At 34.6% G+C, this 19,902-nt stretch overlaps 4 protein-coding genes across 6 annotated transcripts in view; 2 read left to right on the top strand and 2 right to left on the bottom strand.

Moving 5' to 3' along the window:
• Positions 1-5,708: 5,708 nt before the first annotated feature.
• LOC108740567 (aldose reductase) lies at positions 5,709-10,317 on the top strand. The gene is made up of 5 exons (XM_018474926.1): positions 5,709-5,969; positions 6,996-7,280; positions 7,604-7,801; positions 8,736-9,091; positions 10,243-10,317. Exons 1-5 carry the CDS (start codon positions 5,889-5,891, stop codon positions 10,283-10,285), a joined length of 963 nt encoding a protein of 320 aa, XP_018330428.1. The 5' UTR covers positions 5,709-5,888; the 3' UTR covers positions 10,286-10,317.
• A 736-nt stretch (positions 10,318-11,053) lies between these two features.
• On the bottom strand, positions 11,054-13,382 carry LOC108740565 (aldose reductase-like). 2 transcript variants are annotated; one of them, XM_018474922.1, is made up of 5 exons: positions 13,065-13,382; positions 12,732-13,016; positions 12,224-12,418; positions 11,412-11,767; positions 11,054-11,357 (listed from the first exon to the last, which is right to left on the bottom strand). In XM_018474922.1, the coding sequence occupies exons 1-5, from the start codon at positions 13,293-13,295 to the stop codon at positions 11,306-11,308; spliced, it is 1,119 nt and encodes a 372-aa protein (XP_018330424.1). In that variant the 5' UTR covers positions 13,296-13,382; the 3' UTR covers positions 11,054-11,305. The 2 variants fall into 2 exon arrangements, with proteins under 2 accessions (XP_018330424.1, XP_018330425.1); XM_018474923.1 differs by having other exon boundaries at positions 13,069-13,382.
• Positions 13,383-14,790: 1,408 nt separating this feature from the next.
• Positions 14,791-18,258, bottom strand: LOC108740566 (aldose reductase-like). Its single transcript, XM_018474925.1, has 5 exons — positions 17,894-18,258; positions 17,541-17,825; positions 17,140-17,334; positions 15,862-16,217; positions 14,791-15,809 (listed from the first exon to the last, which is right to left on the bottom strand). The coding sequence occupies exons 1-5, from the start codon at positions 18,029-18,031 to the stop codon at positions 15,761-15,763; spliced, it is 1,023 nt and encodes a 340-aa protein (XP_018330427.1). The 5' UTR covers positions 18,032-18,258; the 3' UTR covers positions 14,791-15,760.
• The window catches only part of LOC112906313 (aldose reductase-like), a 14,974-nt gene continuing 11,421 nt past the window's right edge, over positions 16,350-19,902 (top strand). Inside the window, exons 1-2 of one of the 2 annotated variants that reach the window (XM_025980236.1) lie at positions 16,350-16,466; positions 19,291-19,388. In XM_025980236.1, coding sequence (XP_025836021.1) covers positions 19,308-19,388 — 81 coding nt within the window. In that variant the 5' untranslated portion in view covers positions 16,350-16,466; positions 19,291-19,307. Of the gene's footprint in view, positions 16,467-19,250; positions 19,389-19,902 lie in introns of both variants that reach the window. The other variant, XM_025980235.1, reaches the window with a different exon arrangement.

Here is a 19,902-nt window from a genome sequence, read left to right as displayed (position 1 = left end):
GTTGGAGTTTACAAGAAGAAGACGTAAGATAAGATATGTATATGGAAAAAAAAAACATGGGTTTTGGGATAAAAGACAGATATCATAAAGACAGAAAAACAGCGTTGGAAGAAATTATGATATACGTAAAGACAAATTGATGGAATGAAGAATTAAATGAATAGATATAGGTAATATGATAAAGAAAAGATGTGATGAGGAGACAAGAGAGAAGACTTGAGAAGAATACTGTCACGCAGTGAAATTTTAATGAAATCCAAAAAACCATTTTAGACCTTAAAACATATTTCAAAATTAATTAAATATTTTATAATTATAACGTTGTTATTCTTTTCAAATTCATAAAACGTATATCGAGTTCATTCACTTGCAAAATAAGCATATTTGGCATTACACAGCAACGAGGCGGCAAGTGAAAAAAAAATTATCTATTTTACAAGCGGAATTTGACGCTAGTTCGATAGCTCTGGTCAATAGGAAAATTACTGAACTTCGCGAAGTCATCAGTAAGGACTTCGTCGTTTTTTGTCATTAGATCAGCAAGACCAGAGAAACTTCTGGAACCAGTGAATGACCCACGTTGAACTGTGGTCAAATATTCACTGGTTCATCAAAAAGTTTAGCGCGTGGACGGGGATCGATGGTTGATTCGCAATCAGTCGATTCCGGAACGCGAAGGGATAAAGTCTACCCTTAAAAGGAGTACTAGGTGGCAAATTTTGAGTGTTGGTGACACTACCCCTGGGCGATGATGGTTGCGACGCTCCTGTCAATGTAAGTAAAGCAGACTTATCTTTTTTGGGTATTGATCTACATTGAGGGAAAGATCCTTTTTGTAAATGTTTTATTTCAATTTCCTTTATCATTTTATATTTACATAATAAAGTTGTTATTGTTTTTCAAACTTGCCCTCGCATAATTTTAGTACCTGACCCCCAGTCACGCTTAAATAATTAAATTACATTATAATCGGGTAAATAAGATTAATAATTAACCGATTAGCGACATAACATAGATGGTCAAGACACCGTTCCCAATTTGGGCGTGACTTTACAAAGGACGAAATATGCAGAAGGGGTGAGAGGGTGACTGTGGGAAGACTGCTAGGAAGATATAAGACCACAATATTTGAGAAGAAATAAAGGATATGAGAATTATAGGAAGGTTTAGAACGGGGAACAAATGCAATGAAAATAAATATTGTTGGAAAGATGAAGGGACAAAATGTGAAATATGAAGAAAAGAAAACGAGAGTTTTATTCTGTATCTGACAAAACGTTTAAATCCCATTCCCAAAAAGCTCAGTAAACAGACATGTTTCCAATCCCAAAGTGGTTACATTTTACTGCAAGTATGGCCTTCCCTAATTAATAATTTATTAACAAATGCAATGTTTCTTAAATGCTTATAAATAAATGCTATACAAAACAACAAAACGTTATCAGACGCCTATTTTTTACGTTGAAAATTTTCCCATAGAACATTACAACTTTAAAATCATGTGATCACCGCATTTTACGGCAATCCATCACTCTATCTTCACATAAACATCCAGCTGATACGCAATCGTTGTGTTAAATTATATCGTTTTAAATAAAGTAGTACACCACACGGCATACTGTCTATAACAATGATTATGTTTCAGTGTTTTTATATAAACGACACAAAGGAATGTCGAAGCACGACGCCGATTTACGAAATAATACGAATAAGAAAAAAGAAACGAACACACAAATACATATGTTAGGCCCGAAGACCGAAAACGCTCAGTGGCCGGAGAAAACGGCCACATCGCATTCTGGCTGTCATCAAACGCACAGAACGCGTTCTGGCTGTTTTTAAACGCTCGCAACGCGTTCTGGTAACTGTTAAACAGCCGGAGCGCGTTTTGTCAATTGTTGTCGGGTATACAGTTAAAATCTGATTTTTTTTTCAACTTTTTAATTAAAAATAAAAAAAAAAACGCTCACAACGCGTTCTTAATGTTCGACTTGTATTATTTGCCGCTTTCTACCTGTTGTTGTTGAGATTTATATAAAACATATAAAATTCAATCCATTTTTCAGTTTAGGAAACAATTCAATTATTGACAACACAACTATAATTGTATACCAAAGATAGATTCGGTTTTCCTCGCCGAATCATTTCAACAATATTAAATTTCTTATAATTGTTTTTCAGTTCTAGGAAGAAAGTTACACTGAACACTTATATTGTTAGCCTTTCCTTATAATGTTGTACTCTCAAGGGAGCTTTAATAAATACTTTTTTTACGTTTGAAATCAATTTATTTACCTCCGGGTATTCCAACCGCAACAACAGCTTCTGCTACTCGGTTTAAACCATGTACCAAACATTTGCAGTGAATTAAATTCGGGTAAAATACTGTACAGAATAACAACAAATGATGAAAAATATTGGAGACAATAACCGTATTATTAGTCGATATGCATTTGTTTTTTCCCCAATAACAAGTTTGTATCAGATACGAAACGAGAATTATGTAATTCGAAATGTCATTCAAACAGTTCTTGTAAAAATAAGTAATATACCTATATAAAGTACTTGAAAGTTCGAAAAACCCGTTTGTATTTAATTGTGGTTGTCAAAAATTAAATCGTTTCTAATAAAGTAAAAAAGGCATGAATTTAAGTTTGCGTTGTACTCTACACTAAGTTAAATGTGTAAAAAATAAGTCGAAATTCATTTGTTTAATGAATAACTTTTCGCTTTTTCATTCATTCATTCGTATATCATATGCTCCACAATATAAGTGTTCAGTGTAACTTTCTTCCTAGAACAGAAAAACAATTATAAGAAATTTAATATTGTTGAAATGATTCGGCGAGAAAAACCGAACCCATCTTTGGTATCCAATTATAGTTGTGTTGTCAATAATTGAATTGTTTCCTAAAAACTGAAAAATGGATTGAAATTAAAAGTACAATATAAATCTCATAGTACGCAGGTAGAAAGCGGCAAATAATACAAGTCGAACATTAAGAACGCGTTGTGAGCGTTTTTTTTTTAATTAAATAGTTGAAAAAAAATCAAATTTTAACTGTATACCCGACAACAATTGACAAAACGCGTTCCGGCTGTTTAACAGTTACCAGAACGCGTTGCGACCGTTGAAAAACAGCCAGAACGCATTCTGTGCGTTTGAAGGCAGCCAGAACGCGATGTGGCCGTTTTTTCCGGCCACTGAGCGTTTTCGGTCTTCGGGCCTAACACATATATTATATAGATGTATAATACATTTTCGATTAGAGTTGTCAGATACCAAATATCGTACCATCCATCGATAGCCTATCTTGACAACGTACAGTCTGTCTCAATTAATAAAGGCAGTGTTTCCAGCAATTTCAAAAGGAATTTTATTATTAATCATTGCATTAGTTAAATTATGATGGGATAAGTTACAGAGATAAAAGAGTGATACTTAGTTTGTATAAAGAGCAACAGGCAGTTATAGAGCTGGGGCTGCAACGTAGAGAAGTAAATATTAGGAAGGGAGTCAGGCAGGGATGCACACTGTTACCGCTACTTTTTAATCTATACATCAAAGACGCGATCAATATCATTAAAGACGGTACAACTGTAGGGATAGATGTGCAAGGGCAAAAGATTAGTATGCTTAGATTTGCAGATGATATAGAAGTATTAGCATCTATCAAGGAGGAATTGGAGATAGCTTTAAATAAAATGGAAGCGGTATTGACAAAACAGTAAAGTAAAACAAAAATACTGGTATGCAAGGGAAGAAAAAGTAGGGAAAGAGCGAATATACAGATAGGAGACGAAAAATTAGAAGTGACAGATTTTAGGTATCAACGAAGTCAGGACGGAAGGAGCAGAAAGGATATAAAGAATGATGATCTACTGAATGTCCTAGTTTTGAAATTAATATATGTTAATAATTATTTATTTTTCCGAATTTTCAAGGTCTTAACTAATGCTACACAGTCTTAATCTTCTTTTGCTCTACACAACTCCAAAAATGGATATTTTATCGTACTTCTACTTAAAGTACAAAATATCCTACCCTAATTTCTGAGACGAAATTTCTTTATTCCTTAAGGATTTTAACATTGCCTTTGTCCTTGATATTAGGAATAATCGTACGTTCGGGACAGGGGATGATATGGTAAAATTTAATAACCTTCAGCTAGGTACCTACCCATTTTCCTTTTGGAGACCAAAACGTTTGAGCTGTGAGGTCATGGTGGTTTAAACTCAAGAATTATTGAGATTTTAAATGAATCAGTTATGGAATTTAAAACATTAGGGCTTATAGGTTGTGAGATATTAAAAGCTTATGTTTAATGTTGCTACGTTTTTAGCTTCTCTGGGAGAGAGCCACTGAGGCTAACACTATTAGCTAGTCCAGTCCTGCTTTACTGTACTGTACTAAATATAGGTAAACTGTTTACACCAAATGAGTAAATATACCGGTTCCAAATCCAATATAGGCACCTAACTTTGTTTGCCCTCTCACACTATCATGTATTGCAAAACTATGTAAGCTGATTAAATTTATAATATAAATTAGGATCGATATGAAAACGGAAAGCGGTGGTAAACTGGTAGATATCACAGAAATAATAAAGTCAAAAGGTTCTTTGACGTCATTCTGGTAATACACAAAACAGCTAGGCTGATAAGCGACTTATAATCGACAATTGAGAAATTTTAGGACAACTAGCTACGCCTTGATGGACAAAAATAAAATGGATTTACCTGTATCTAAAGACAAGAATGATTGATAAAATTCATCAGTTAATTTCTCTCTCATCATCATCATCATAAGGTCATCAGTCCTAAGACTGGTTGGACACGTACCTCCACTCTTTCCTATCCTGAGCTAAACTTCGCATTTCCCTAAAACTAGGACAGCCCACATCCTTAACTGTTTGCGAAGAGTAATTTAATCTAGGTCTACCTCTACCCCTCCTAACTCCTGTTTCTGCCTCTAATATGTCTCTGACTAGACCTTCATGCCTGAGAAGGTGGCCTACTAACATATCTCGCCTATTTTTTATTGACTTCCATAGAGTCCTCTGTTCTCCTATTCTTTCCAATACCTCTTCATTTCTAACCTTTTCTACCCACGATATCCTCATCATCAGCCTATAACACCACATTTCGAACGCTTCTAACCTTTTCTTTTCCGCCGCTCCCACTATCCATGTTTCGCACCCGTACAACGTCGCGCTCCAAACATACACCTTTAACAACCTTTTTCGAATAGAAGTGACTTCTTTTTATTAAAGGCGACACGACCCTGCGCTATCCTCTGCTTTATATCCCTACTACTCCTTCCATCCTCACTTATCTGACTTCCTAGGTATCTAAAATCAGCCACTTCTTCTAATTGTTCGTCTCCTATCTTTATATTCGCTCTCTCCCTACTTTTTCTTCCCTTGCATATCAGTATTTTAGTTTTACTTTTATTTATTTTCATACAGTATTGATCTGTCAGTACCACGTCCATTTTATTTAAAGCTAAAAATTTCTCTTTGAATTATTATATTAAAAAAAAAAAAAATCTAGGGTAGGTAGGTAGCTACGTCAGGTGTCAATGTTTCAAAGTAAAAAGTCAAGTAGACAATTTTCAATTTTGATTTCGCGAAATCACCTGAAACAGTGTTATCGATTATTCCATATCAAACTATAGCCGGTGTTCGTATTTATAGTCTGCTGAATTGTTTATGTAGGTAGATACTGTACATAGCAGCAGTCACAAACAGGCAAAATTACACAACATATGGATAGATAAGTATATAATTACATAAACGTACTACATACAATCCAGTAGCCTTCAAAGCGTATATCCGTTTGGACGTATTTTTCTTTTATTAGCAGTTATTGGTAAAAAAGTTGTTACGATGGTTAACCCGAATCAAGTACCAAAAGTGAAATTAAATAACGGTTTGGAAATTCCCGTTTTTGGACTAGGCACATGGAAGGTGAGTGAGATGTGATACTTTTACCAAAAACAACAAAAAATTAACTTTGTTGCACAGAATGTACTTGATTAAATTTCACAATTTTCGGTTTTCTAAATCTAAATTTTTTTCTCGATTTGCTAACAATATTCCACTTTTCTTTTTTAGTTAAAAACAGTAATAATTTAAAACACTGTTAACGATTTTTTAATACTTTCTTATACTTCAAATAGCACATTTTCGTTCTTATCAAAGTTTACATTATTATACAGTGACTTATTGTTTGGATTGCAATTTTTATTTGCCCTCGGTGAATTTATGCTTTTTCTAAATGAATGTAAATAACTCAGTAATTTATAAAAACTTGGAACAGATAACAACAAAATTAAATAATCGGGGCTATTAATTTCTTTTAACTTCATAATTACACAACAAACAAGCACAAAATGCTTAATTATGAATATTTATACTTCTTTCAATTCATTCTAAAATTACAATAGTAATTTTATTGTCTGATACTATTTCTCCACCTCTACTGTATTATAATTAATAATTATTATGGATTTTACAGTAAATAATATTTTGTACCCAACTAAACATTGTGTTTGTGTCTTGTATAATTAATAAAATGAAATTAGGGTTAGTTGGACAATTTTACTTTTTTCTACACTTTTACATAAGTAGTTGCTTTTTTGTTATTACTTGCAGCTGAACAATTAACGTTAAGACCTGATAAGTATGACGTATTTCCCATCATTAAGGGAAAACATTTCCACAAATTACTTCAAGCATGCTACAAACTAATTGAAGTGTAAAATGCTACATTGATAAAACGTGAATCAATGAATATTCAGTACATATTATTTACAGGTTCTTTTTAGGGAAATTTCCACATTTATTTTGTATAACTGCGTATACATTAAAGCGAACTTAACACAGCAAAAAAATGTTCTGCTTATTCTAAAGAGTAGCAACTGAAACAATCGATTTCCCAGAACAATTCTATTTTCATACACATATTTATGAAATGTCGGTTATCTATTTTAGTCAAAACCAGGAGAAGTAACGCAAGCAGTAAAGGATGCAATAGACGCCGGTTACAGACATATTGACTGCGCTTGGGTTTACGGAAATGAAAAGGAAGTCGGTGAAGCGATCAAGGCAAAAATTGATGAGAAAGTTGTCAAAAGAGAAGACCTCTTTATTGTCAGCAAACTGTGGTGTACTTTCCACAAACCGGAAGCTGTAGAACCAGCACTTAAACAGTCATTAACGGCTCTGGGATTAGATTATTTGGATCTGTATTTAATGCATGCTCCCATGGATTTTAAGGTATGAAGAAATCCTTTCATCCATCTGATCAAACGCATACAAGGTTTGAAGAGAATTGCCTATAAAAATCAAGCTCTTTAGTGAATAATTTTGAAACTCAAATGGGTTCCCTTCAATCAAGAATTGCGATCAATAGCACGTTTTAAAAAATTTAAGAATAGTATCATTTTGCAGAGGAAAGTCTCCTCTCTCCAAAAAGCTTTATCTAATACTGATTACTAGAAGAATTACCCAAGCCATAATTGCTATTATCGTCAAAGTAGTTAGACACTCGTGATAATTTTATCAATTTAATTGACATGTGAATAATAAACTCATTGCAGCCAGGAGATGATGGTTCATACCAAAAAGACGAAAACGGTCATGTCGTTCCAGAGGGTGTTGATTATGTGGATACGTGGAAAGCAATGGAGGAAGTTTACAAAAAAGGGCTCGTCAAATCAATTGGAATATCCAATTTTAATAGAAAACAAATCGAAAGGCTTCTCCAATTGACTACAGTTGTACCAGTTACCAATCAAGTGAGTGACGTAAAGACTCTCTTTGTGATACCTTCTATGTATGTTGTATTGCCTATTAACACCTCATTCCAATAATAATAAATTCTGCTTAGTTTGCATCTCTTTGAAGGAATATTTTTGGCTCAAATAGGTGAAGTGCTTGTCAACAGGTCTTATTATAAATTAATTTCTTTTGTTCTCTTCAAATAAACTGGTCATACCCTCAGCTACCTTTAACTAACGAGGATAAAAAAACAAACACGTTTAAGAAATGGAAAAGGAAGTAAAATAAGTAGGTATCTAACAACCAAGGTGCTTCTTTTAAATTTCCTCGGTTTAGTGTATGTTTAACCTGCATATCATTTTGCACCGGGCCTCATTAAGTACAATCAAAACACCTTGAGATCCCTGATAATATTTAGTATCTATATCTATTATCTCCGCAAGACGGGAAAAGTAAACAATGCTTTAGACTCCATGTTTATTTGTGTAAGTAATTTAGAATATCACCTTCATCGAAAATAAAATGTTCTTGAATTTGGACAAAGTAATATTTCTTTTTCCATCTTTAAATAAAAACGTCGCATAATTTTGCAATAAGCCAAGCGTCCTAAACTTTTGAATTTTACATTTGTATCAGACGAAGTTAATATTTAGGGTGAGGTAATATATGGAATAGGAGTTTCAATTGATGAGCCTGGGCCCACCTTAGCTATGTATCTGCCTACATTGATACTGGCACTGGAACTGATGACTTATCAATTATCATGCAGAAAAGGCGCTAAAGAAAAATAATACGATTAAGCCAAAAGTATTTCATCAAAATTAAATCGATTTCATTTAGGGCATACGCAGTGTACCTCTTTTAAATTTAGATCATTTACCATCAAAAACATCGACGAGTTAAGAACTTAAATAGTTTGTTTGCTACTTATACTTTTGTATTTCTGCGAAGGTTGAATGTCATCCGTATTTGAATCAAAAGAAACTTGCCGAATTCTGCAAATCAAAAGAAATTACGATTACCGCCTACAGTCCATTTGGAGCCCCTGATCGTCCATGGGCAAAACCAGACGATCCAAAGTTATTGGATGACGGTAAACTAAAAATCATCGGTGACAAGTACAAAAAAACCCATGCACAAGTTATCATCAGATATCTACTCCAAAGAGGTCTAATAGCCATTCCAAAGTCGGTAAACAAGAAGAGAATTCAAGAGAACATTGACGTGTTTGATTTTCAACTGACTTCAGAAGATGTTAAGTATATCGACTCTTTCGACTGCAATGGTAGAATAATATTGTGGCAATGGTAAGTGCATGCGTATGTGTAGAAATGTAAAATAAAAAACAAATCATTTGATGATGGTAAGGAGTCAATGTCATGAGATGGTCAAAATATTGCGGTTAACTAGAAAACGGAGACTATGGTATAGGAATAAATAATTAAACTAAAAAGGAACCTACCCTAGTGATCACAAAACCTATTCATTATGGGCATGTGTTTCTACCTTTCCTATTAATGATCACATTGGAAGTGTGCGAACACGTGTTCTCAGTAAACAGATTAACTAGAGTAACTTTTATTGGTTAAATTTTTGAAGAAGGGATTAGGTTAACATTTTGGGTACGCAAAATTTTTTTCTGTTGGGGTTGCAATCTAGCAAGGAGGAGTTAGAGATAGCTTTTAATAAAATGGAAACGGTATTGACAAAACAGTAAAATAAAACAAAAATACTGGTATGCAACGAAAAAAAAAGTGGGGAAAGAGCGAATATAAAGATAGGAGACGGAAGAAGCAGGGTAAGGCGGAAAAGAAAAGGTTAGAAACGTTCGAAATATGGTGTTACAGACGAATTAATGTACCATTGATAGAGAAGGTTAGAAATGAAGAGGTATTAGAAAGAATAGGAGAGCAGAGGATTCTATTAAAATCAATAAAAAATGGGCGAGATAGGTTGATAGGACACCTTCTCAGGCATCAAGCTCTAGTTAGAGACATATTAGAGACAGAAACATGAGTTAAGAGGAGTAGAGGTAGACCTAGATTAGATTAAAGTTTCCCAAATAGTTAAGGATGGTGGATGCTCTAGTTTTAGGGAAATGCGAATATTAGCTGAGGATAGGAAAGAGTGGAGGTGCGTGACCAACCAGTTTTAGGACTGGCAACCTTATGAAGATGATGATGGGGTTGCAATCCCCATTTAACTTGAAAAAAGGATGTAATTTGCGTTTGTTGTAAATATCTTTGCAACCGTGAGTCTCACAGGATTAGAAGGAACAAGTCAAAAAACTAATGCCAAAAGCTGCTCACATCGCAATAAGGAATAATAACCTTCAATACTGGCAGTTGCGTTATTTAAATGTAGTATCACTTTTGAGAGAATCGTAAAGTATGAATTGACTCTTTATCACAACATAACGCTCATTTGTTCTAATGGTTTTGTTTGTTTCACTTTGCAGGTTTACAACACACCCCCACTATCCCTTCAACGATGAATACTGAATTGAAGAATTAGCAATGGGAACTTCAAGAAAGAAAACGTAACAAAGTTGTATTCCTTATCGTATTTAAATATTATTATTTGTACTGGTTGTTGGTCGGAATCTTGCAAAACATTGTTTAAATAATAATTACATGATCAAAGAACAAATAAATGTTTCAAAGGTAAACTTAGACTGAGAGTGGGCTTGTTAAATGTGTTTATTATTCAATGCTTATGTTAAAAAACAACGTGTATTATATTTATAGATACTGTATTTTATATATTTTTCTGTACATTTCGTGGTCAATAAAGATAATGATGATAAAATTTGCTCTTGAGTTTATTTGTATGCTGAAGTTAAATGAAACACCTATAATAACTTTTACTGGTTTAGTATAATTCATTTACTTTCTGTAGCGATTTTCCCTTTCCAATGTCTTAGTTGCGCACTGGCAAAATCGCAGGTAGGGAGAAAAAAGCTCATTATACCCTCGACTCTTGTTTATTAAACATACTTTTTCATACAGTACCTGCCAAAAGTTTTGTTCAATCATGAATAGTAGTGCGAGTCGAAAACAAGCGTTAAAGCCCTTTAATATGTCTTCAAATATAAATAAACGTCTCGTTGATATTTTCAGTAGTAAATGGTACCAATAACAGCACATTTGAGCAATGCAATTATAGTGGATAAAATGGTCAATTTTTCCGTGCAGTACTGTACGGATTATACGCTCCTCAACGGTTAAGTGTTTAGCCGAGAGTTGTCTCCTTCCTTTTCTGGCCTAGTGCTGTTCTTTTCTACCTTGCGCCGGTCAAACTGAAGGTCACATCGCTACAGAAAGTAAACGAAGTATGCATGATCTACTAAAAATCTCATTACTTGCAATCCACCAATTACTTATTGTTCTAATTTACAACAAAGTGGTACACAATGGCAAAAGTTGATCATGATATTCAATCTTTTATTCGTACAATTTCGCTATGTAATAATACTGTTGAGTCATCCTCTAGTTACCAATTTTCGTTATCGATATCTTAATTTAGTAAGCGCAAGAAACTGCCTTAAAAGGATAATGTTCATGATCAGTAGATCTGGAAAAAGATGTTTCACTAATGGCGTCAATGATCTAAATTATTGGAGCTTACTCAATGCCTGCACGGTATCTCAGGTTTTTGTTAAAAGTGTGAATATATTCCATATCATTTTTGGATATTTCGAAATCAAAAATCTCCGTATTTTCCTTAATTCTCTTTGGAGTTGCAGATTTGGGAATCACTATACGTCCCTGTTGCACTTGATATCTTAACAATATTTGCGCAGGTGTTTTGTTATATTTCCTTGCGAGCTCTTTCAAACCTTTGTCCTCTAATAATTGGGGTTCGCCTATTGATTGGTTTGGACGACCTGGAGATCCAAGAGGACTAAACGCAGTTAACGTAACGGACCTTGATTTACAATACTCAGTCAGATGTTTTTGAGTAAGATATGGATGCAGTTCAATCTGAAGCTCAACCAATTCGTATCAGGAATTATAAGTTTATTAAGAATTCTTGAGGAAGTCAAAACAGCTACCTATTTCATTTAAATCTTCAAAAACTTATAAATAAGTTTTTCATTGCTATCAGTGACGTACAAACCACTTAAACTGATAAATTATTAATGTCAAAAACATACTAAACAACACGAAACTTCGGTATTTGTCTCTCAATGTCTTCCTTATTTTATTAAGAACCTCCTTTATTCCTTTGTTGAACTTCAACGTTATCCAATTTAGCATAAATTCAACTAATCGATATAAACAGTGCCGGTCCGCGGTTCACATAGAGGATACATAATTTTAAAATTAAAAATTTATGGGGTATCTAATACAATGGCCCACTCCCTCTAATTTGAAACCACCACTCGATATAATCACTCTACATTACTATCATCTACCCTTATATTTTTAAGTACCTGCCTGATTTGTTACTGGTGGTATTTCAGCAATTTGAAGAACTCGATCTAGCTGTCTTTCATTAAAATTCGAAACACCAATTGACATTGTTAAACCCTTCTTACATACTTCTTCCATCGCTCTCCAAGTATCCACATAATCTACTTTACTAAAAATAATTCTTCCTTCGTTTGTTTTTGGAAATAGATCGTCACCTGCCTTTAATATATATATATATATTAATTTGCTGGAAAATTATAATATTGGAAGTTCCAATTCATGCAGTTTATCAAGTTTGCTTGCCAACCCTATCAAGATGGGTTTTGTTACCAGTTTTAATAAATTTTGAAAGAGAAGATACTTATCGAAAGAAAGACCCTAGGGAACAAAGGAATAATTTTAACTGTCTAGAATTTACAATGTTAGTATAAACCCGTGTTACAACATGAGTTGTGGCTGTCATTCTGATAGGATTATCGTGCAAATTGTAGAGACTACAGTTCAAAGCATTTGTAGATAATTATAAACTTACTTTCCACGCAAAGGGCCAGTGAATCAAATACAAATCCAAGTAATCAATTTTTAAATTCGAAAGGGACATTTCTATAGCTGGTTTGACTAGACAGGGCTCATGAAAAGTGTTCCATAATTTGCTGGTGATGTACAATTCGTGCCTTTTCACAGTTCTATCAGAAATTTTCATCGAAATACCCGTTCCTATTTCCTTTTCATTTTCATACACATGAGCACAATCTATATGCCTATATCCTATTTCTATAGCATGCATTACGGCATTAGTTACATCTCCTGCTTTCGACTGCGAAAGTGGAATTTAAATAATAGCCGAAAATGCATACTAACTTACTTGCCACGTTCCCAAACCAAGAACTGGAAACTTTTTTCCGTTATTAAACGTCAACAGTGGAATGTCAGTTTTAACATTACAAGTCGAACTCATGCGACAATAGTGAGAGAAATTTGGCCAAAATGAAGTACCCTTAGTGAACAATTTCATTACAAAAAGGATGCAGGATAGTTTACTAATGTTAAAACCAATTTGGGTAACTATATTTACAAATTGTCTATTCCATGACATTTAATGCTGTCAATAGTTACTTAAGGAATGTACGAGGGTGGATTGATAAGTTTCCGGCCTGACCAAGAAAAACAAGGTTTTTAAAAATTTTTTTTTTTTATTTCTCAACATAATCTCCTCCAAGGCTGATACATTTCTCATAGCGGTGTTCCAGTCTATTAATGCCATCTCTATAGACTGATTCGTCAAGCTCCTCAAAATAACCATTTACAGCTTCGATTACTTCTTCATTGTCCGCAAATCTCTTACCGCCAAGCCATTTTTTGAGATTAGGGAACAGAAAATAGTCACTCGGGGCTAGGTCTGGAGAGTAAGGAGGGTGCGGCATCAATTCAAACTTTAGATCGTTGATTTTAGCCGTCGCAACGATTGACGTGTGCGCTGGTGCGTTATCGTGATGAAACAAGATTTTTTTCTTCGCCAGATGAGGTCGTTTAATTTTCACCTCGTGGCTCAAACGTTGCAATAAGTCTGCGTAGTATTGACCAGTGATAGTATTACCCTTTGCAAGGTAATCAATGTATATAATACCTCTTGCATCCCAAAAAACAGTAGCCATAACCTTGTTCGCCGAAAAAATTGTTTTTGCCTTCTTTGGAGTTGGTTCCCCTGGTCCAATCCACTGTTTAGACTGTTCTTTGGTTTCAGGAGTGTAGTGGTGGACCCACGTTTCGTCAACGGTTACGAATCGACGCAAAAATTCGCTTGGATTACGCTTATACAATGACAAATTTGCGGTAGAAATGTTTTTTCGAATCAATTTTTGGTCGACTGTTAGCAAACGCGGCACCCATCTTGCACAGAGCTTTTCCATATGCAAATGTTGGTGCAAAATATGTTGCACACGTTCATATGACATCTTACAGGTCTCAGCTATCTCACGCACTTTCAATCTGCGGTCTCCCAGCACTATTTGATGAATTTTTTCGATCATATCTGGAGTTGTGACCTCAACGGGGCGTCCTGAGCGAGGCCCATCAGAGGTGCTCACACGACCCTTTTTAAACTCGGAAACCCACTGCTTAACGGTTGAATATGACGGGGAGGATGTCCCCAGTGTTGAGTCCATCTCTTTTTTAATTTCCTTCGGCGTTAACCCCTTCAAATAAAAGTATTTGATGACAGCACGATTTTCCTGCTTTTCCATTTTTACGAAAACCACAGAGGCGTCTTGTTCAGCGTGCTGTCAAACCTACACTAGCAAGGAGATCGGGCTGAAACTATAGCTACAAGCTATCCAAGGATGGTACTATAGAATGTCACCTCAAGGTAGGCCTAGTGGCGTCATCTCTTGGTTAGGCCGGAAACTTATCAATCCACCCTCGTATTAATAGCAGTAAAGTAATCATCAGCATCATAAGGTCGTCAGTCCTAAGACTGGTTGGACATGTACCTCCACCCTTTCCTATCCTGAGCTAAACTTCGCATTTCCCTAAAGCTAGAACATCCCACATCCTTAACTATTTGCGAACAATAATCTAATCTAACCCAACTCTACCCCTCCTAACTCCTGCTTCTGCCTCTAATATGTCTCTGACTAGACCCTCATGTCTGAGAATGTGTCCCACCAACGTATCTCGTCTATATCTTATTGACTTCCACAGTAATGTCGCCCTATACATCCCAACATATTAAACCGGGTAATGTGGAATGTAGAATACATATTTAAAACAGGGAACCATAAACTACATACCTTTAGTGCCATATTTTTAAAAATCTAGGATATGTACCAAACAAAGTGACACTTAGCAAATTCCTGCTGTTGGATTTGAACATCAGTGTTAACACTCCTTACGGATTTCGTTGTTCCAGCGTACAGCATATGAATAATTTGCTTTTGTACATACAGTATTTGAATTATTTAGTTTTGGTATCAACGAGGGAATATATTTTTTTAATGAGACGTATCAATTTTTCAATTTGTTGATTGGCAAACTTTCGAGGGCCATTAAAAAGAATAGGAGAATAGAGGACGTTATAGAAGTCAATAAGAAGTAGGTGAGGTATGTTCAGATATAAAGGGTTAGTTAGAGACATATTAGAAACAGAAACAAGAGTTATGAGGGGTTGAGATAGATAGACATCGATTACATTACTGTTAAATGATTCAGAGATATAAGCTGCTCTAATTTCCGAGACAGGGAGACGTGGATGTGCGCTGAAGACCCTATGATGATGATTCTTTAATTTATTGATTGCAGATTAGCCATCAATAAACATTAAAAGCTTTCTAGAAAATAACAACTGATTTGGGTGACTTATTACTTTTAATTGATTAGAAAACTAAATGGAATATTATTTATCGTCATGTTACTTTGATGATAATAGAACTGTGATAAGGAAATAATGTTGCGAAATTACAAAAGTTAAGAAATCAATAATAAAATGGATTGTTTTAATGTTACAGTCGCGATCACCATTAAAGCTTCTTATGGTTGCTATTTTTCCTTTCTCGACACCTTAATTTAAGGACAAGGAGACACTGTGAAAGGGTAATGTTCGTGACCAACTGATCTGAAAAAATATACCATCAGTAAACAATTGTTTTAACTTTCTAACAGTTTACTCAAGAGAGGCACAAAATCGCAGGTTTTTGTTAAAAGTGTCGATATATCCCATGTCGCTTTTAGATATCTCGAAATCAAATATTTCCATATTTTCCCTGATTCTGGCAGGAGTTACAGATTTGGGAATCGTTATACGTCTCTGTTGTACTTGATATCTTAACAATACTTGAGCTGGTGTTTTGTTATACTTTTTTGCAAGTTCTTCCAAACGTTTGTCTTTTAGTAATTCTGGTTCATCTGCTGAATACGTCGGACGGTCTGGAGATCCAAGAGGGCTGTATGCAGTTAACATAACGAATCTCGATTTACAATACTCCGTTAGGTTTTTTTGAGTAAGATAAGGATGAAGTTCGATCTAAAGTCCAAAGAACTCACCTTAGTCGTCTTAAATGATGTAAATTATCTCGTCCAATCAGTTAGATAAGTACGTAGATACCATACTAAGACCTTGTCTAACATTATGAAATGCATCAGTTAATGCTAAATATAATTTCGTTTAATGAGATCTTTCGATTTGATCGGTAATTTACCTAGACTGCCTGTAGTGGGCTCATGAGATCTCGGAATATCGAGATCGATATCCACGTTTAGTACTTTCGATTGGGTAAGTACATACTTTAGTGAAACCCTTGTCCAAAATATCTACTTCATTTAGCTACAGATAGCAGTTATCAGAACCTATTTAATTACCACCAAAACGCTAAGAGAAAATTACTTGTCTTAATTATATCAAAACAAATCAAACTGACTCTTTTTTAAACCACAGAATGAGAGCGCGCAGCTCCACAGATGACGACATTCTACTTCATTGTTGAAATGGAAGTAACAAGGTTAGCTTTAAGCATCGAGTGCCTACTACCATCCTATAGTGGCTTAGATACTCATTTTTTAACCTAACATAATATTTATCTTATTACTTTCATCATTCCTCAACGCGAATTTATTTACCAATTGGTATATATCATCCAAGTGTCTATTTGCTTATTAATGTAGTCTACCATTATTTGAGTATACCTGACTTGATAATGAAGAGCTTCTGGGCTTTCGTGCCGTGGTCGAATTCTGATTGCAGTCGTTTCGCCATACTTAATATATATTACATTTTCAGTGCTTCGAGATGTATGATCGGCGGCTGAATCATTGCATCATCAACCATTGAAGATGCCGTCTATTAAGCCTGGCGAAACGTCTGCAATCAAAATTCGACCACGGCAGAAAATCCCAGAAGCTCTTCATCATCAATTAGACACCGGCTGTCTATCTACGAACTACTATACCTGATTTGTTACTGGTGGTATTTTGGCAATTTGAAGAACTCGATTGAGTTGTCTTTCATTAAAATTTGAAACACCAATTGACAATGCTAAACCATTCTTACACACCTCTTCCATCGCTCTCCAGGTGTCCACGTAATCTACCTTACTAAAAATGGATTTTCCATCATTTGTCCTTGGAAACAGATCATCACCTGCCTATAACACAATATGTATTCTTCAATTTTTAATATTACATTATTTCCTTCTGTATTTTCTCAAATTATTGCTCTAAATGGAAACCATTTTATCGTTTTGGAAGAAAACGGACTTATAAGCGAAAAGGTGACAACTTTTGCAAAATTATTAATTCAATTCATATGAAAATTTCAGTTTGAGATGGCATTCAGGAATTATAAACTTACTTTCCATCCAAAGGGCCAATGAATCAAATACAAGTCCAGATAATCAATTCTTAAATTTGAAAGGGTCATTTCTATTGCTGATTTGACTAAGCAGGGTTCATGAAACGTGTTCCATAATTTACTAGTAATGTACAATTCGTTCCTTTGGACGGTATTGTCGCAAATTTTCATTGAAATACCTCTTCCTACTTCCTTCTCATTTCCGTAAATATAAGCGCAATCGATATGTCTATATCCTATGTCTATGGCATACATAACTGCGCACGTTACATCTCCTGGTTTCGACTGAACGACAAATTAGAAAAAGAAAAGTACATTTTAATTCAAGACAAACATAGACACTGTTTACGTACTTTCCAAGTACCCAAACCGAAAAGTGGGAACTTCTTACCATTATTAAATGTCAACATTGGAATGTTAGTTGTAGCCTTACATGTTGAATTCATCTGGTAGCGTTGAAAAAATTTTGGCATGAATGAAAAGGGCTTCATTCATGCGATATCTATTTTAACATGTACCTATGCCAAATTAGTAAATGAATTAGTTGAAATTCCATGACAGATGCTGTCAGTAGTTACTTATGGAGAGTCTAAATATCCATAAACGAATATGGGATAGCTGGAGTAACATGGAATGCACGGAGAAAATTTTCGATTGTAAATGACTGAATTTGCCGTAGAAATAGTAGAATTTATTAGGTTACTTGTAATAATCTCAATTTTGACATGTCTTAAGCAACGGGATAGTGGGATAAATTGTAAATATTGCTTTAAACATCGTCATCATCATCATCATCATAAAGTCGTCAGTCCTAAGACTGGTTGGACACGTACCTCCACTCTGTCCTATCCTGAGCTAAAATTCGCATTTCCCTAAAACTAGAACAGCCCACATCTTTAACTATTTGCGAACAGTAATCTAATCTAAGTCTACCTCTACCCCTCTTAACTCCTGTTTCTGCCTCTACTATGTCTCTGACTAGACCTTCATGCCTGAGAAGGTGTCCTACCAACCTATCTCGCCTATTTTTTATTGACTTCCATAGAGTCCTCTGTTCTCCTATTCCCCCCATTAACTCCTGTTTCTGCCTCTACTATGTCTCTGACTAGACCTTCATGCCTGAGAAGGTGTCCTACCAACCTATCTCGCCTATTTTTTATTGACTTCCATAGAGTCCTCTGTTCTCCTATTCCTTCCAATACCTCTTTATTTCTAACCTTCTCTATCCACGATATCCTCATCATCCGCCTATAACACCACATTTCGAACGCTTCTAACCTTTCTTTTCCGCCGCGCCCACTGTTCATGTTTAATACTTAAGTAAATTTTCCTTTTTCATTTTCTCTGTGTATCTAACTTTTTTATGAGAATTAAGGAACTGTTAAACACTGACTGTAGCAGTAAAGTTTTTGACAGTTAGTCCGTGGAATGAGCTCCCACTAAAAGGGAAAATGGAGGAATTTCCAAACAGCCACATTTTGGTATGATTGATTTGGTAGGGAGAAATTAATAAATAGATGACCGTTGTTCATTAACGCATTAATTATATTTTTTTTTCTGTACCATTCAAAGTACAAGATGATATTCTAGCAATTATAGATATGCATAATTGTAAATTACATGCAGTTACATACTACATTTATCTGAAAGTTACATTTAGTTACATGCCATTTATTATAGATAAATATAATATGCTTGCTATATTTTTAGTAACCTTCTGACCATATTCGCGTTTGGACGTGTTTTTCAGGACATACAGCTGTTGCAATGGTTAACCCGAATCAAGTACCAAAGCTGAAATTGAATAATGGCTTGGAAATTCCAATTTTGGGGTTAGGCACATGGAAAGTGGGTAAAAAATAATTAAACTTCAACAGTCTGTTAATTTGATTCAATTTCACAATTCTCGATACTGTAATAATAATCTTTTGTGATAATCCTACATTATTATTATTATTATTATTTGTTAGAAGCAATAGCCAGGTAGATAAGTTAAACGTTCTTATCGAAGTTTATAATATTGCCTATTAGAACTTGTTTGGTTTGTAATTTTGAAGTACCGCTGAAGGTGAAATTATTTATAATTTCTGAATAAATAAAGGTAACTAATTTATAATCATTTTTAAAAAAGTTTAAATTAGCAATTATACCATCAGCATATTGTAGCTAGATTGGGTACCTAATAACCACAGGCTTTATGTCTGCATATTTTGCAACATTTAGCTTTCGCCTGGATTTTTGTGTTTTTAATTAGTTTACAATCTACAACACAGTTTTTATGTCGAAATTAAGATGTTCATGAAGATACACCTGCGTAATTTAAAAATATTAAATAATTATATTAAAAATTTTGGTGGAGGCG

The sequence above is a fragment of the Agrilus planipennis genome, unplaced genomic scaffold (genome assembly GCF_000699045.2).
Source record: "Agrilus planipennis isolate EAB-ADULT unplaced genomic scaffold, Apla_2.0 scaffold180, whole genome shotgun sequence".
NCBI lineage: Eukaryota > Metazoa > Arthropoda > Insecta > Coleoptera > Buprestidae > Agrilus > Agrilus planipennis.
The sequence above is the reverse complement of the archived record's forward strand: the minus strand, read 5'-3'. Positions and strand labels throughout refer to the sequence as shown.

Bases quoted from the DNA above. Each gene is read 5' to 3' on its own strand.
- LOC108740566 (XM_018474925.1), bottom strand. From the start codon at position 18,031: ATGAAGCCCTTTTCATTCATGCCAAAATTTTTTCAACGCTACCAGATG. The intron at 17,335-17,540 runs GTAAGTTTATAA...ATTGTGTTATAG, and splicing joins ATTGGCCCTTTGGATGGAAA to GCAGGTGATGATCTGTTTCC. The intron at 15,810-15,861 runs GTAAACTGTTAG...ATATTTTTTCAG, and splicing joins CGATTTTGTGCCTCTCTTGA to ATCAGTTGGTCACGAACATT.
- LOC108740567 (XM_018474926.1), top strand. From the start codon at position 5,889: ATGGTTAACCCGAATCAAGTACCAAAAGTGAAATTAAATAACGGTTTG. The intron at 5,970-6,995 runs GTGAGTGAGATG...TATCTATTTTAG, and splicing joins TTGGACTAGGCACATGGAAG to TCAAAACCAGGAGAAGTAAC. The intron at 9,092-10,242 runs GTAAGTGCATGC...TTCACTTTGCAG, and splicing joins AGAATAATATTGTGGCAATG to GTTTACAACACACCCCCACT.
- LOC108740565 (XM_018474922.1), bottom strand. From the start codon at position 13,295: ATGTCATGGAATAGACAATTTGTAAATATAGTTACCCAAATTGGTTTT. The intron at 11,768-12,223 runs GCAGGTACTTAA...GTTGAGCTTCAG, and splicing joins TACCACCAGTAACAAATCAG to ATTGAACTGCATCCATATCT. The intron at 11,358-11,411 runs GTAAGCTCCAAT...ATCTTTTTCCAG, and splicing joins AGATACCGTGCAGGCATTGA to ATCTACTGATCATGAACATT.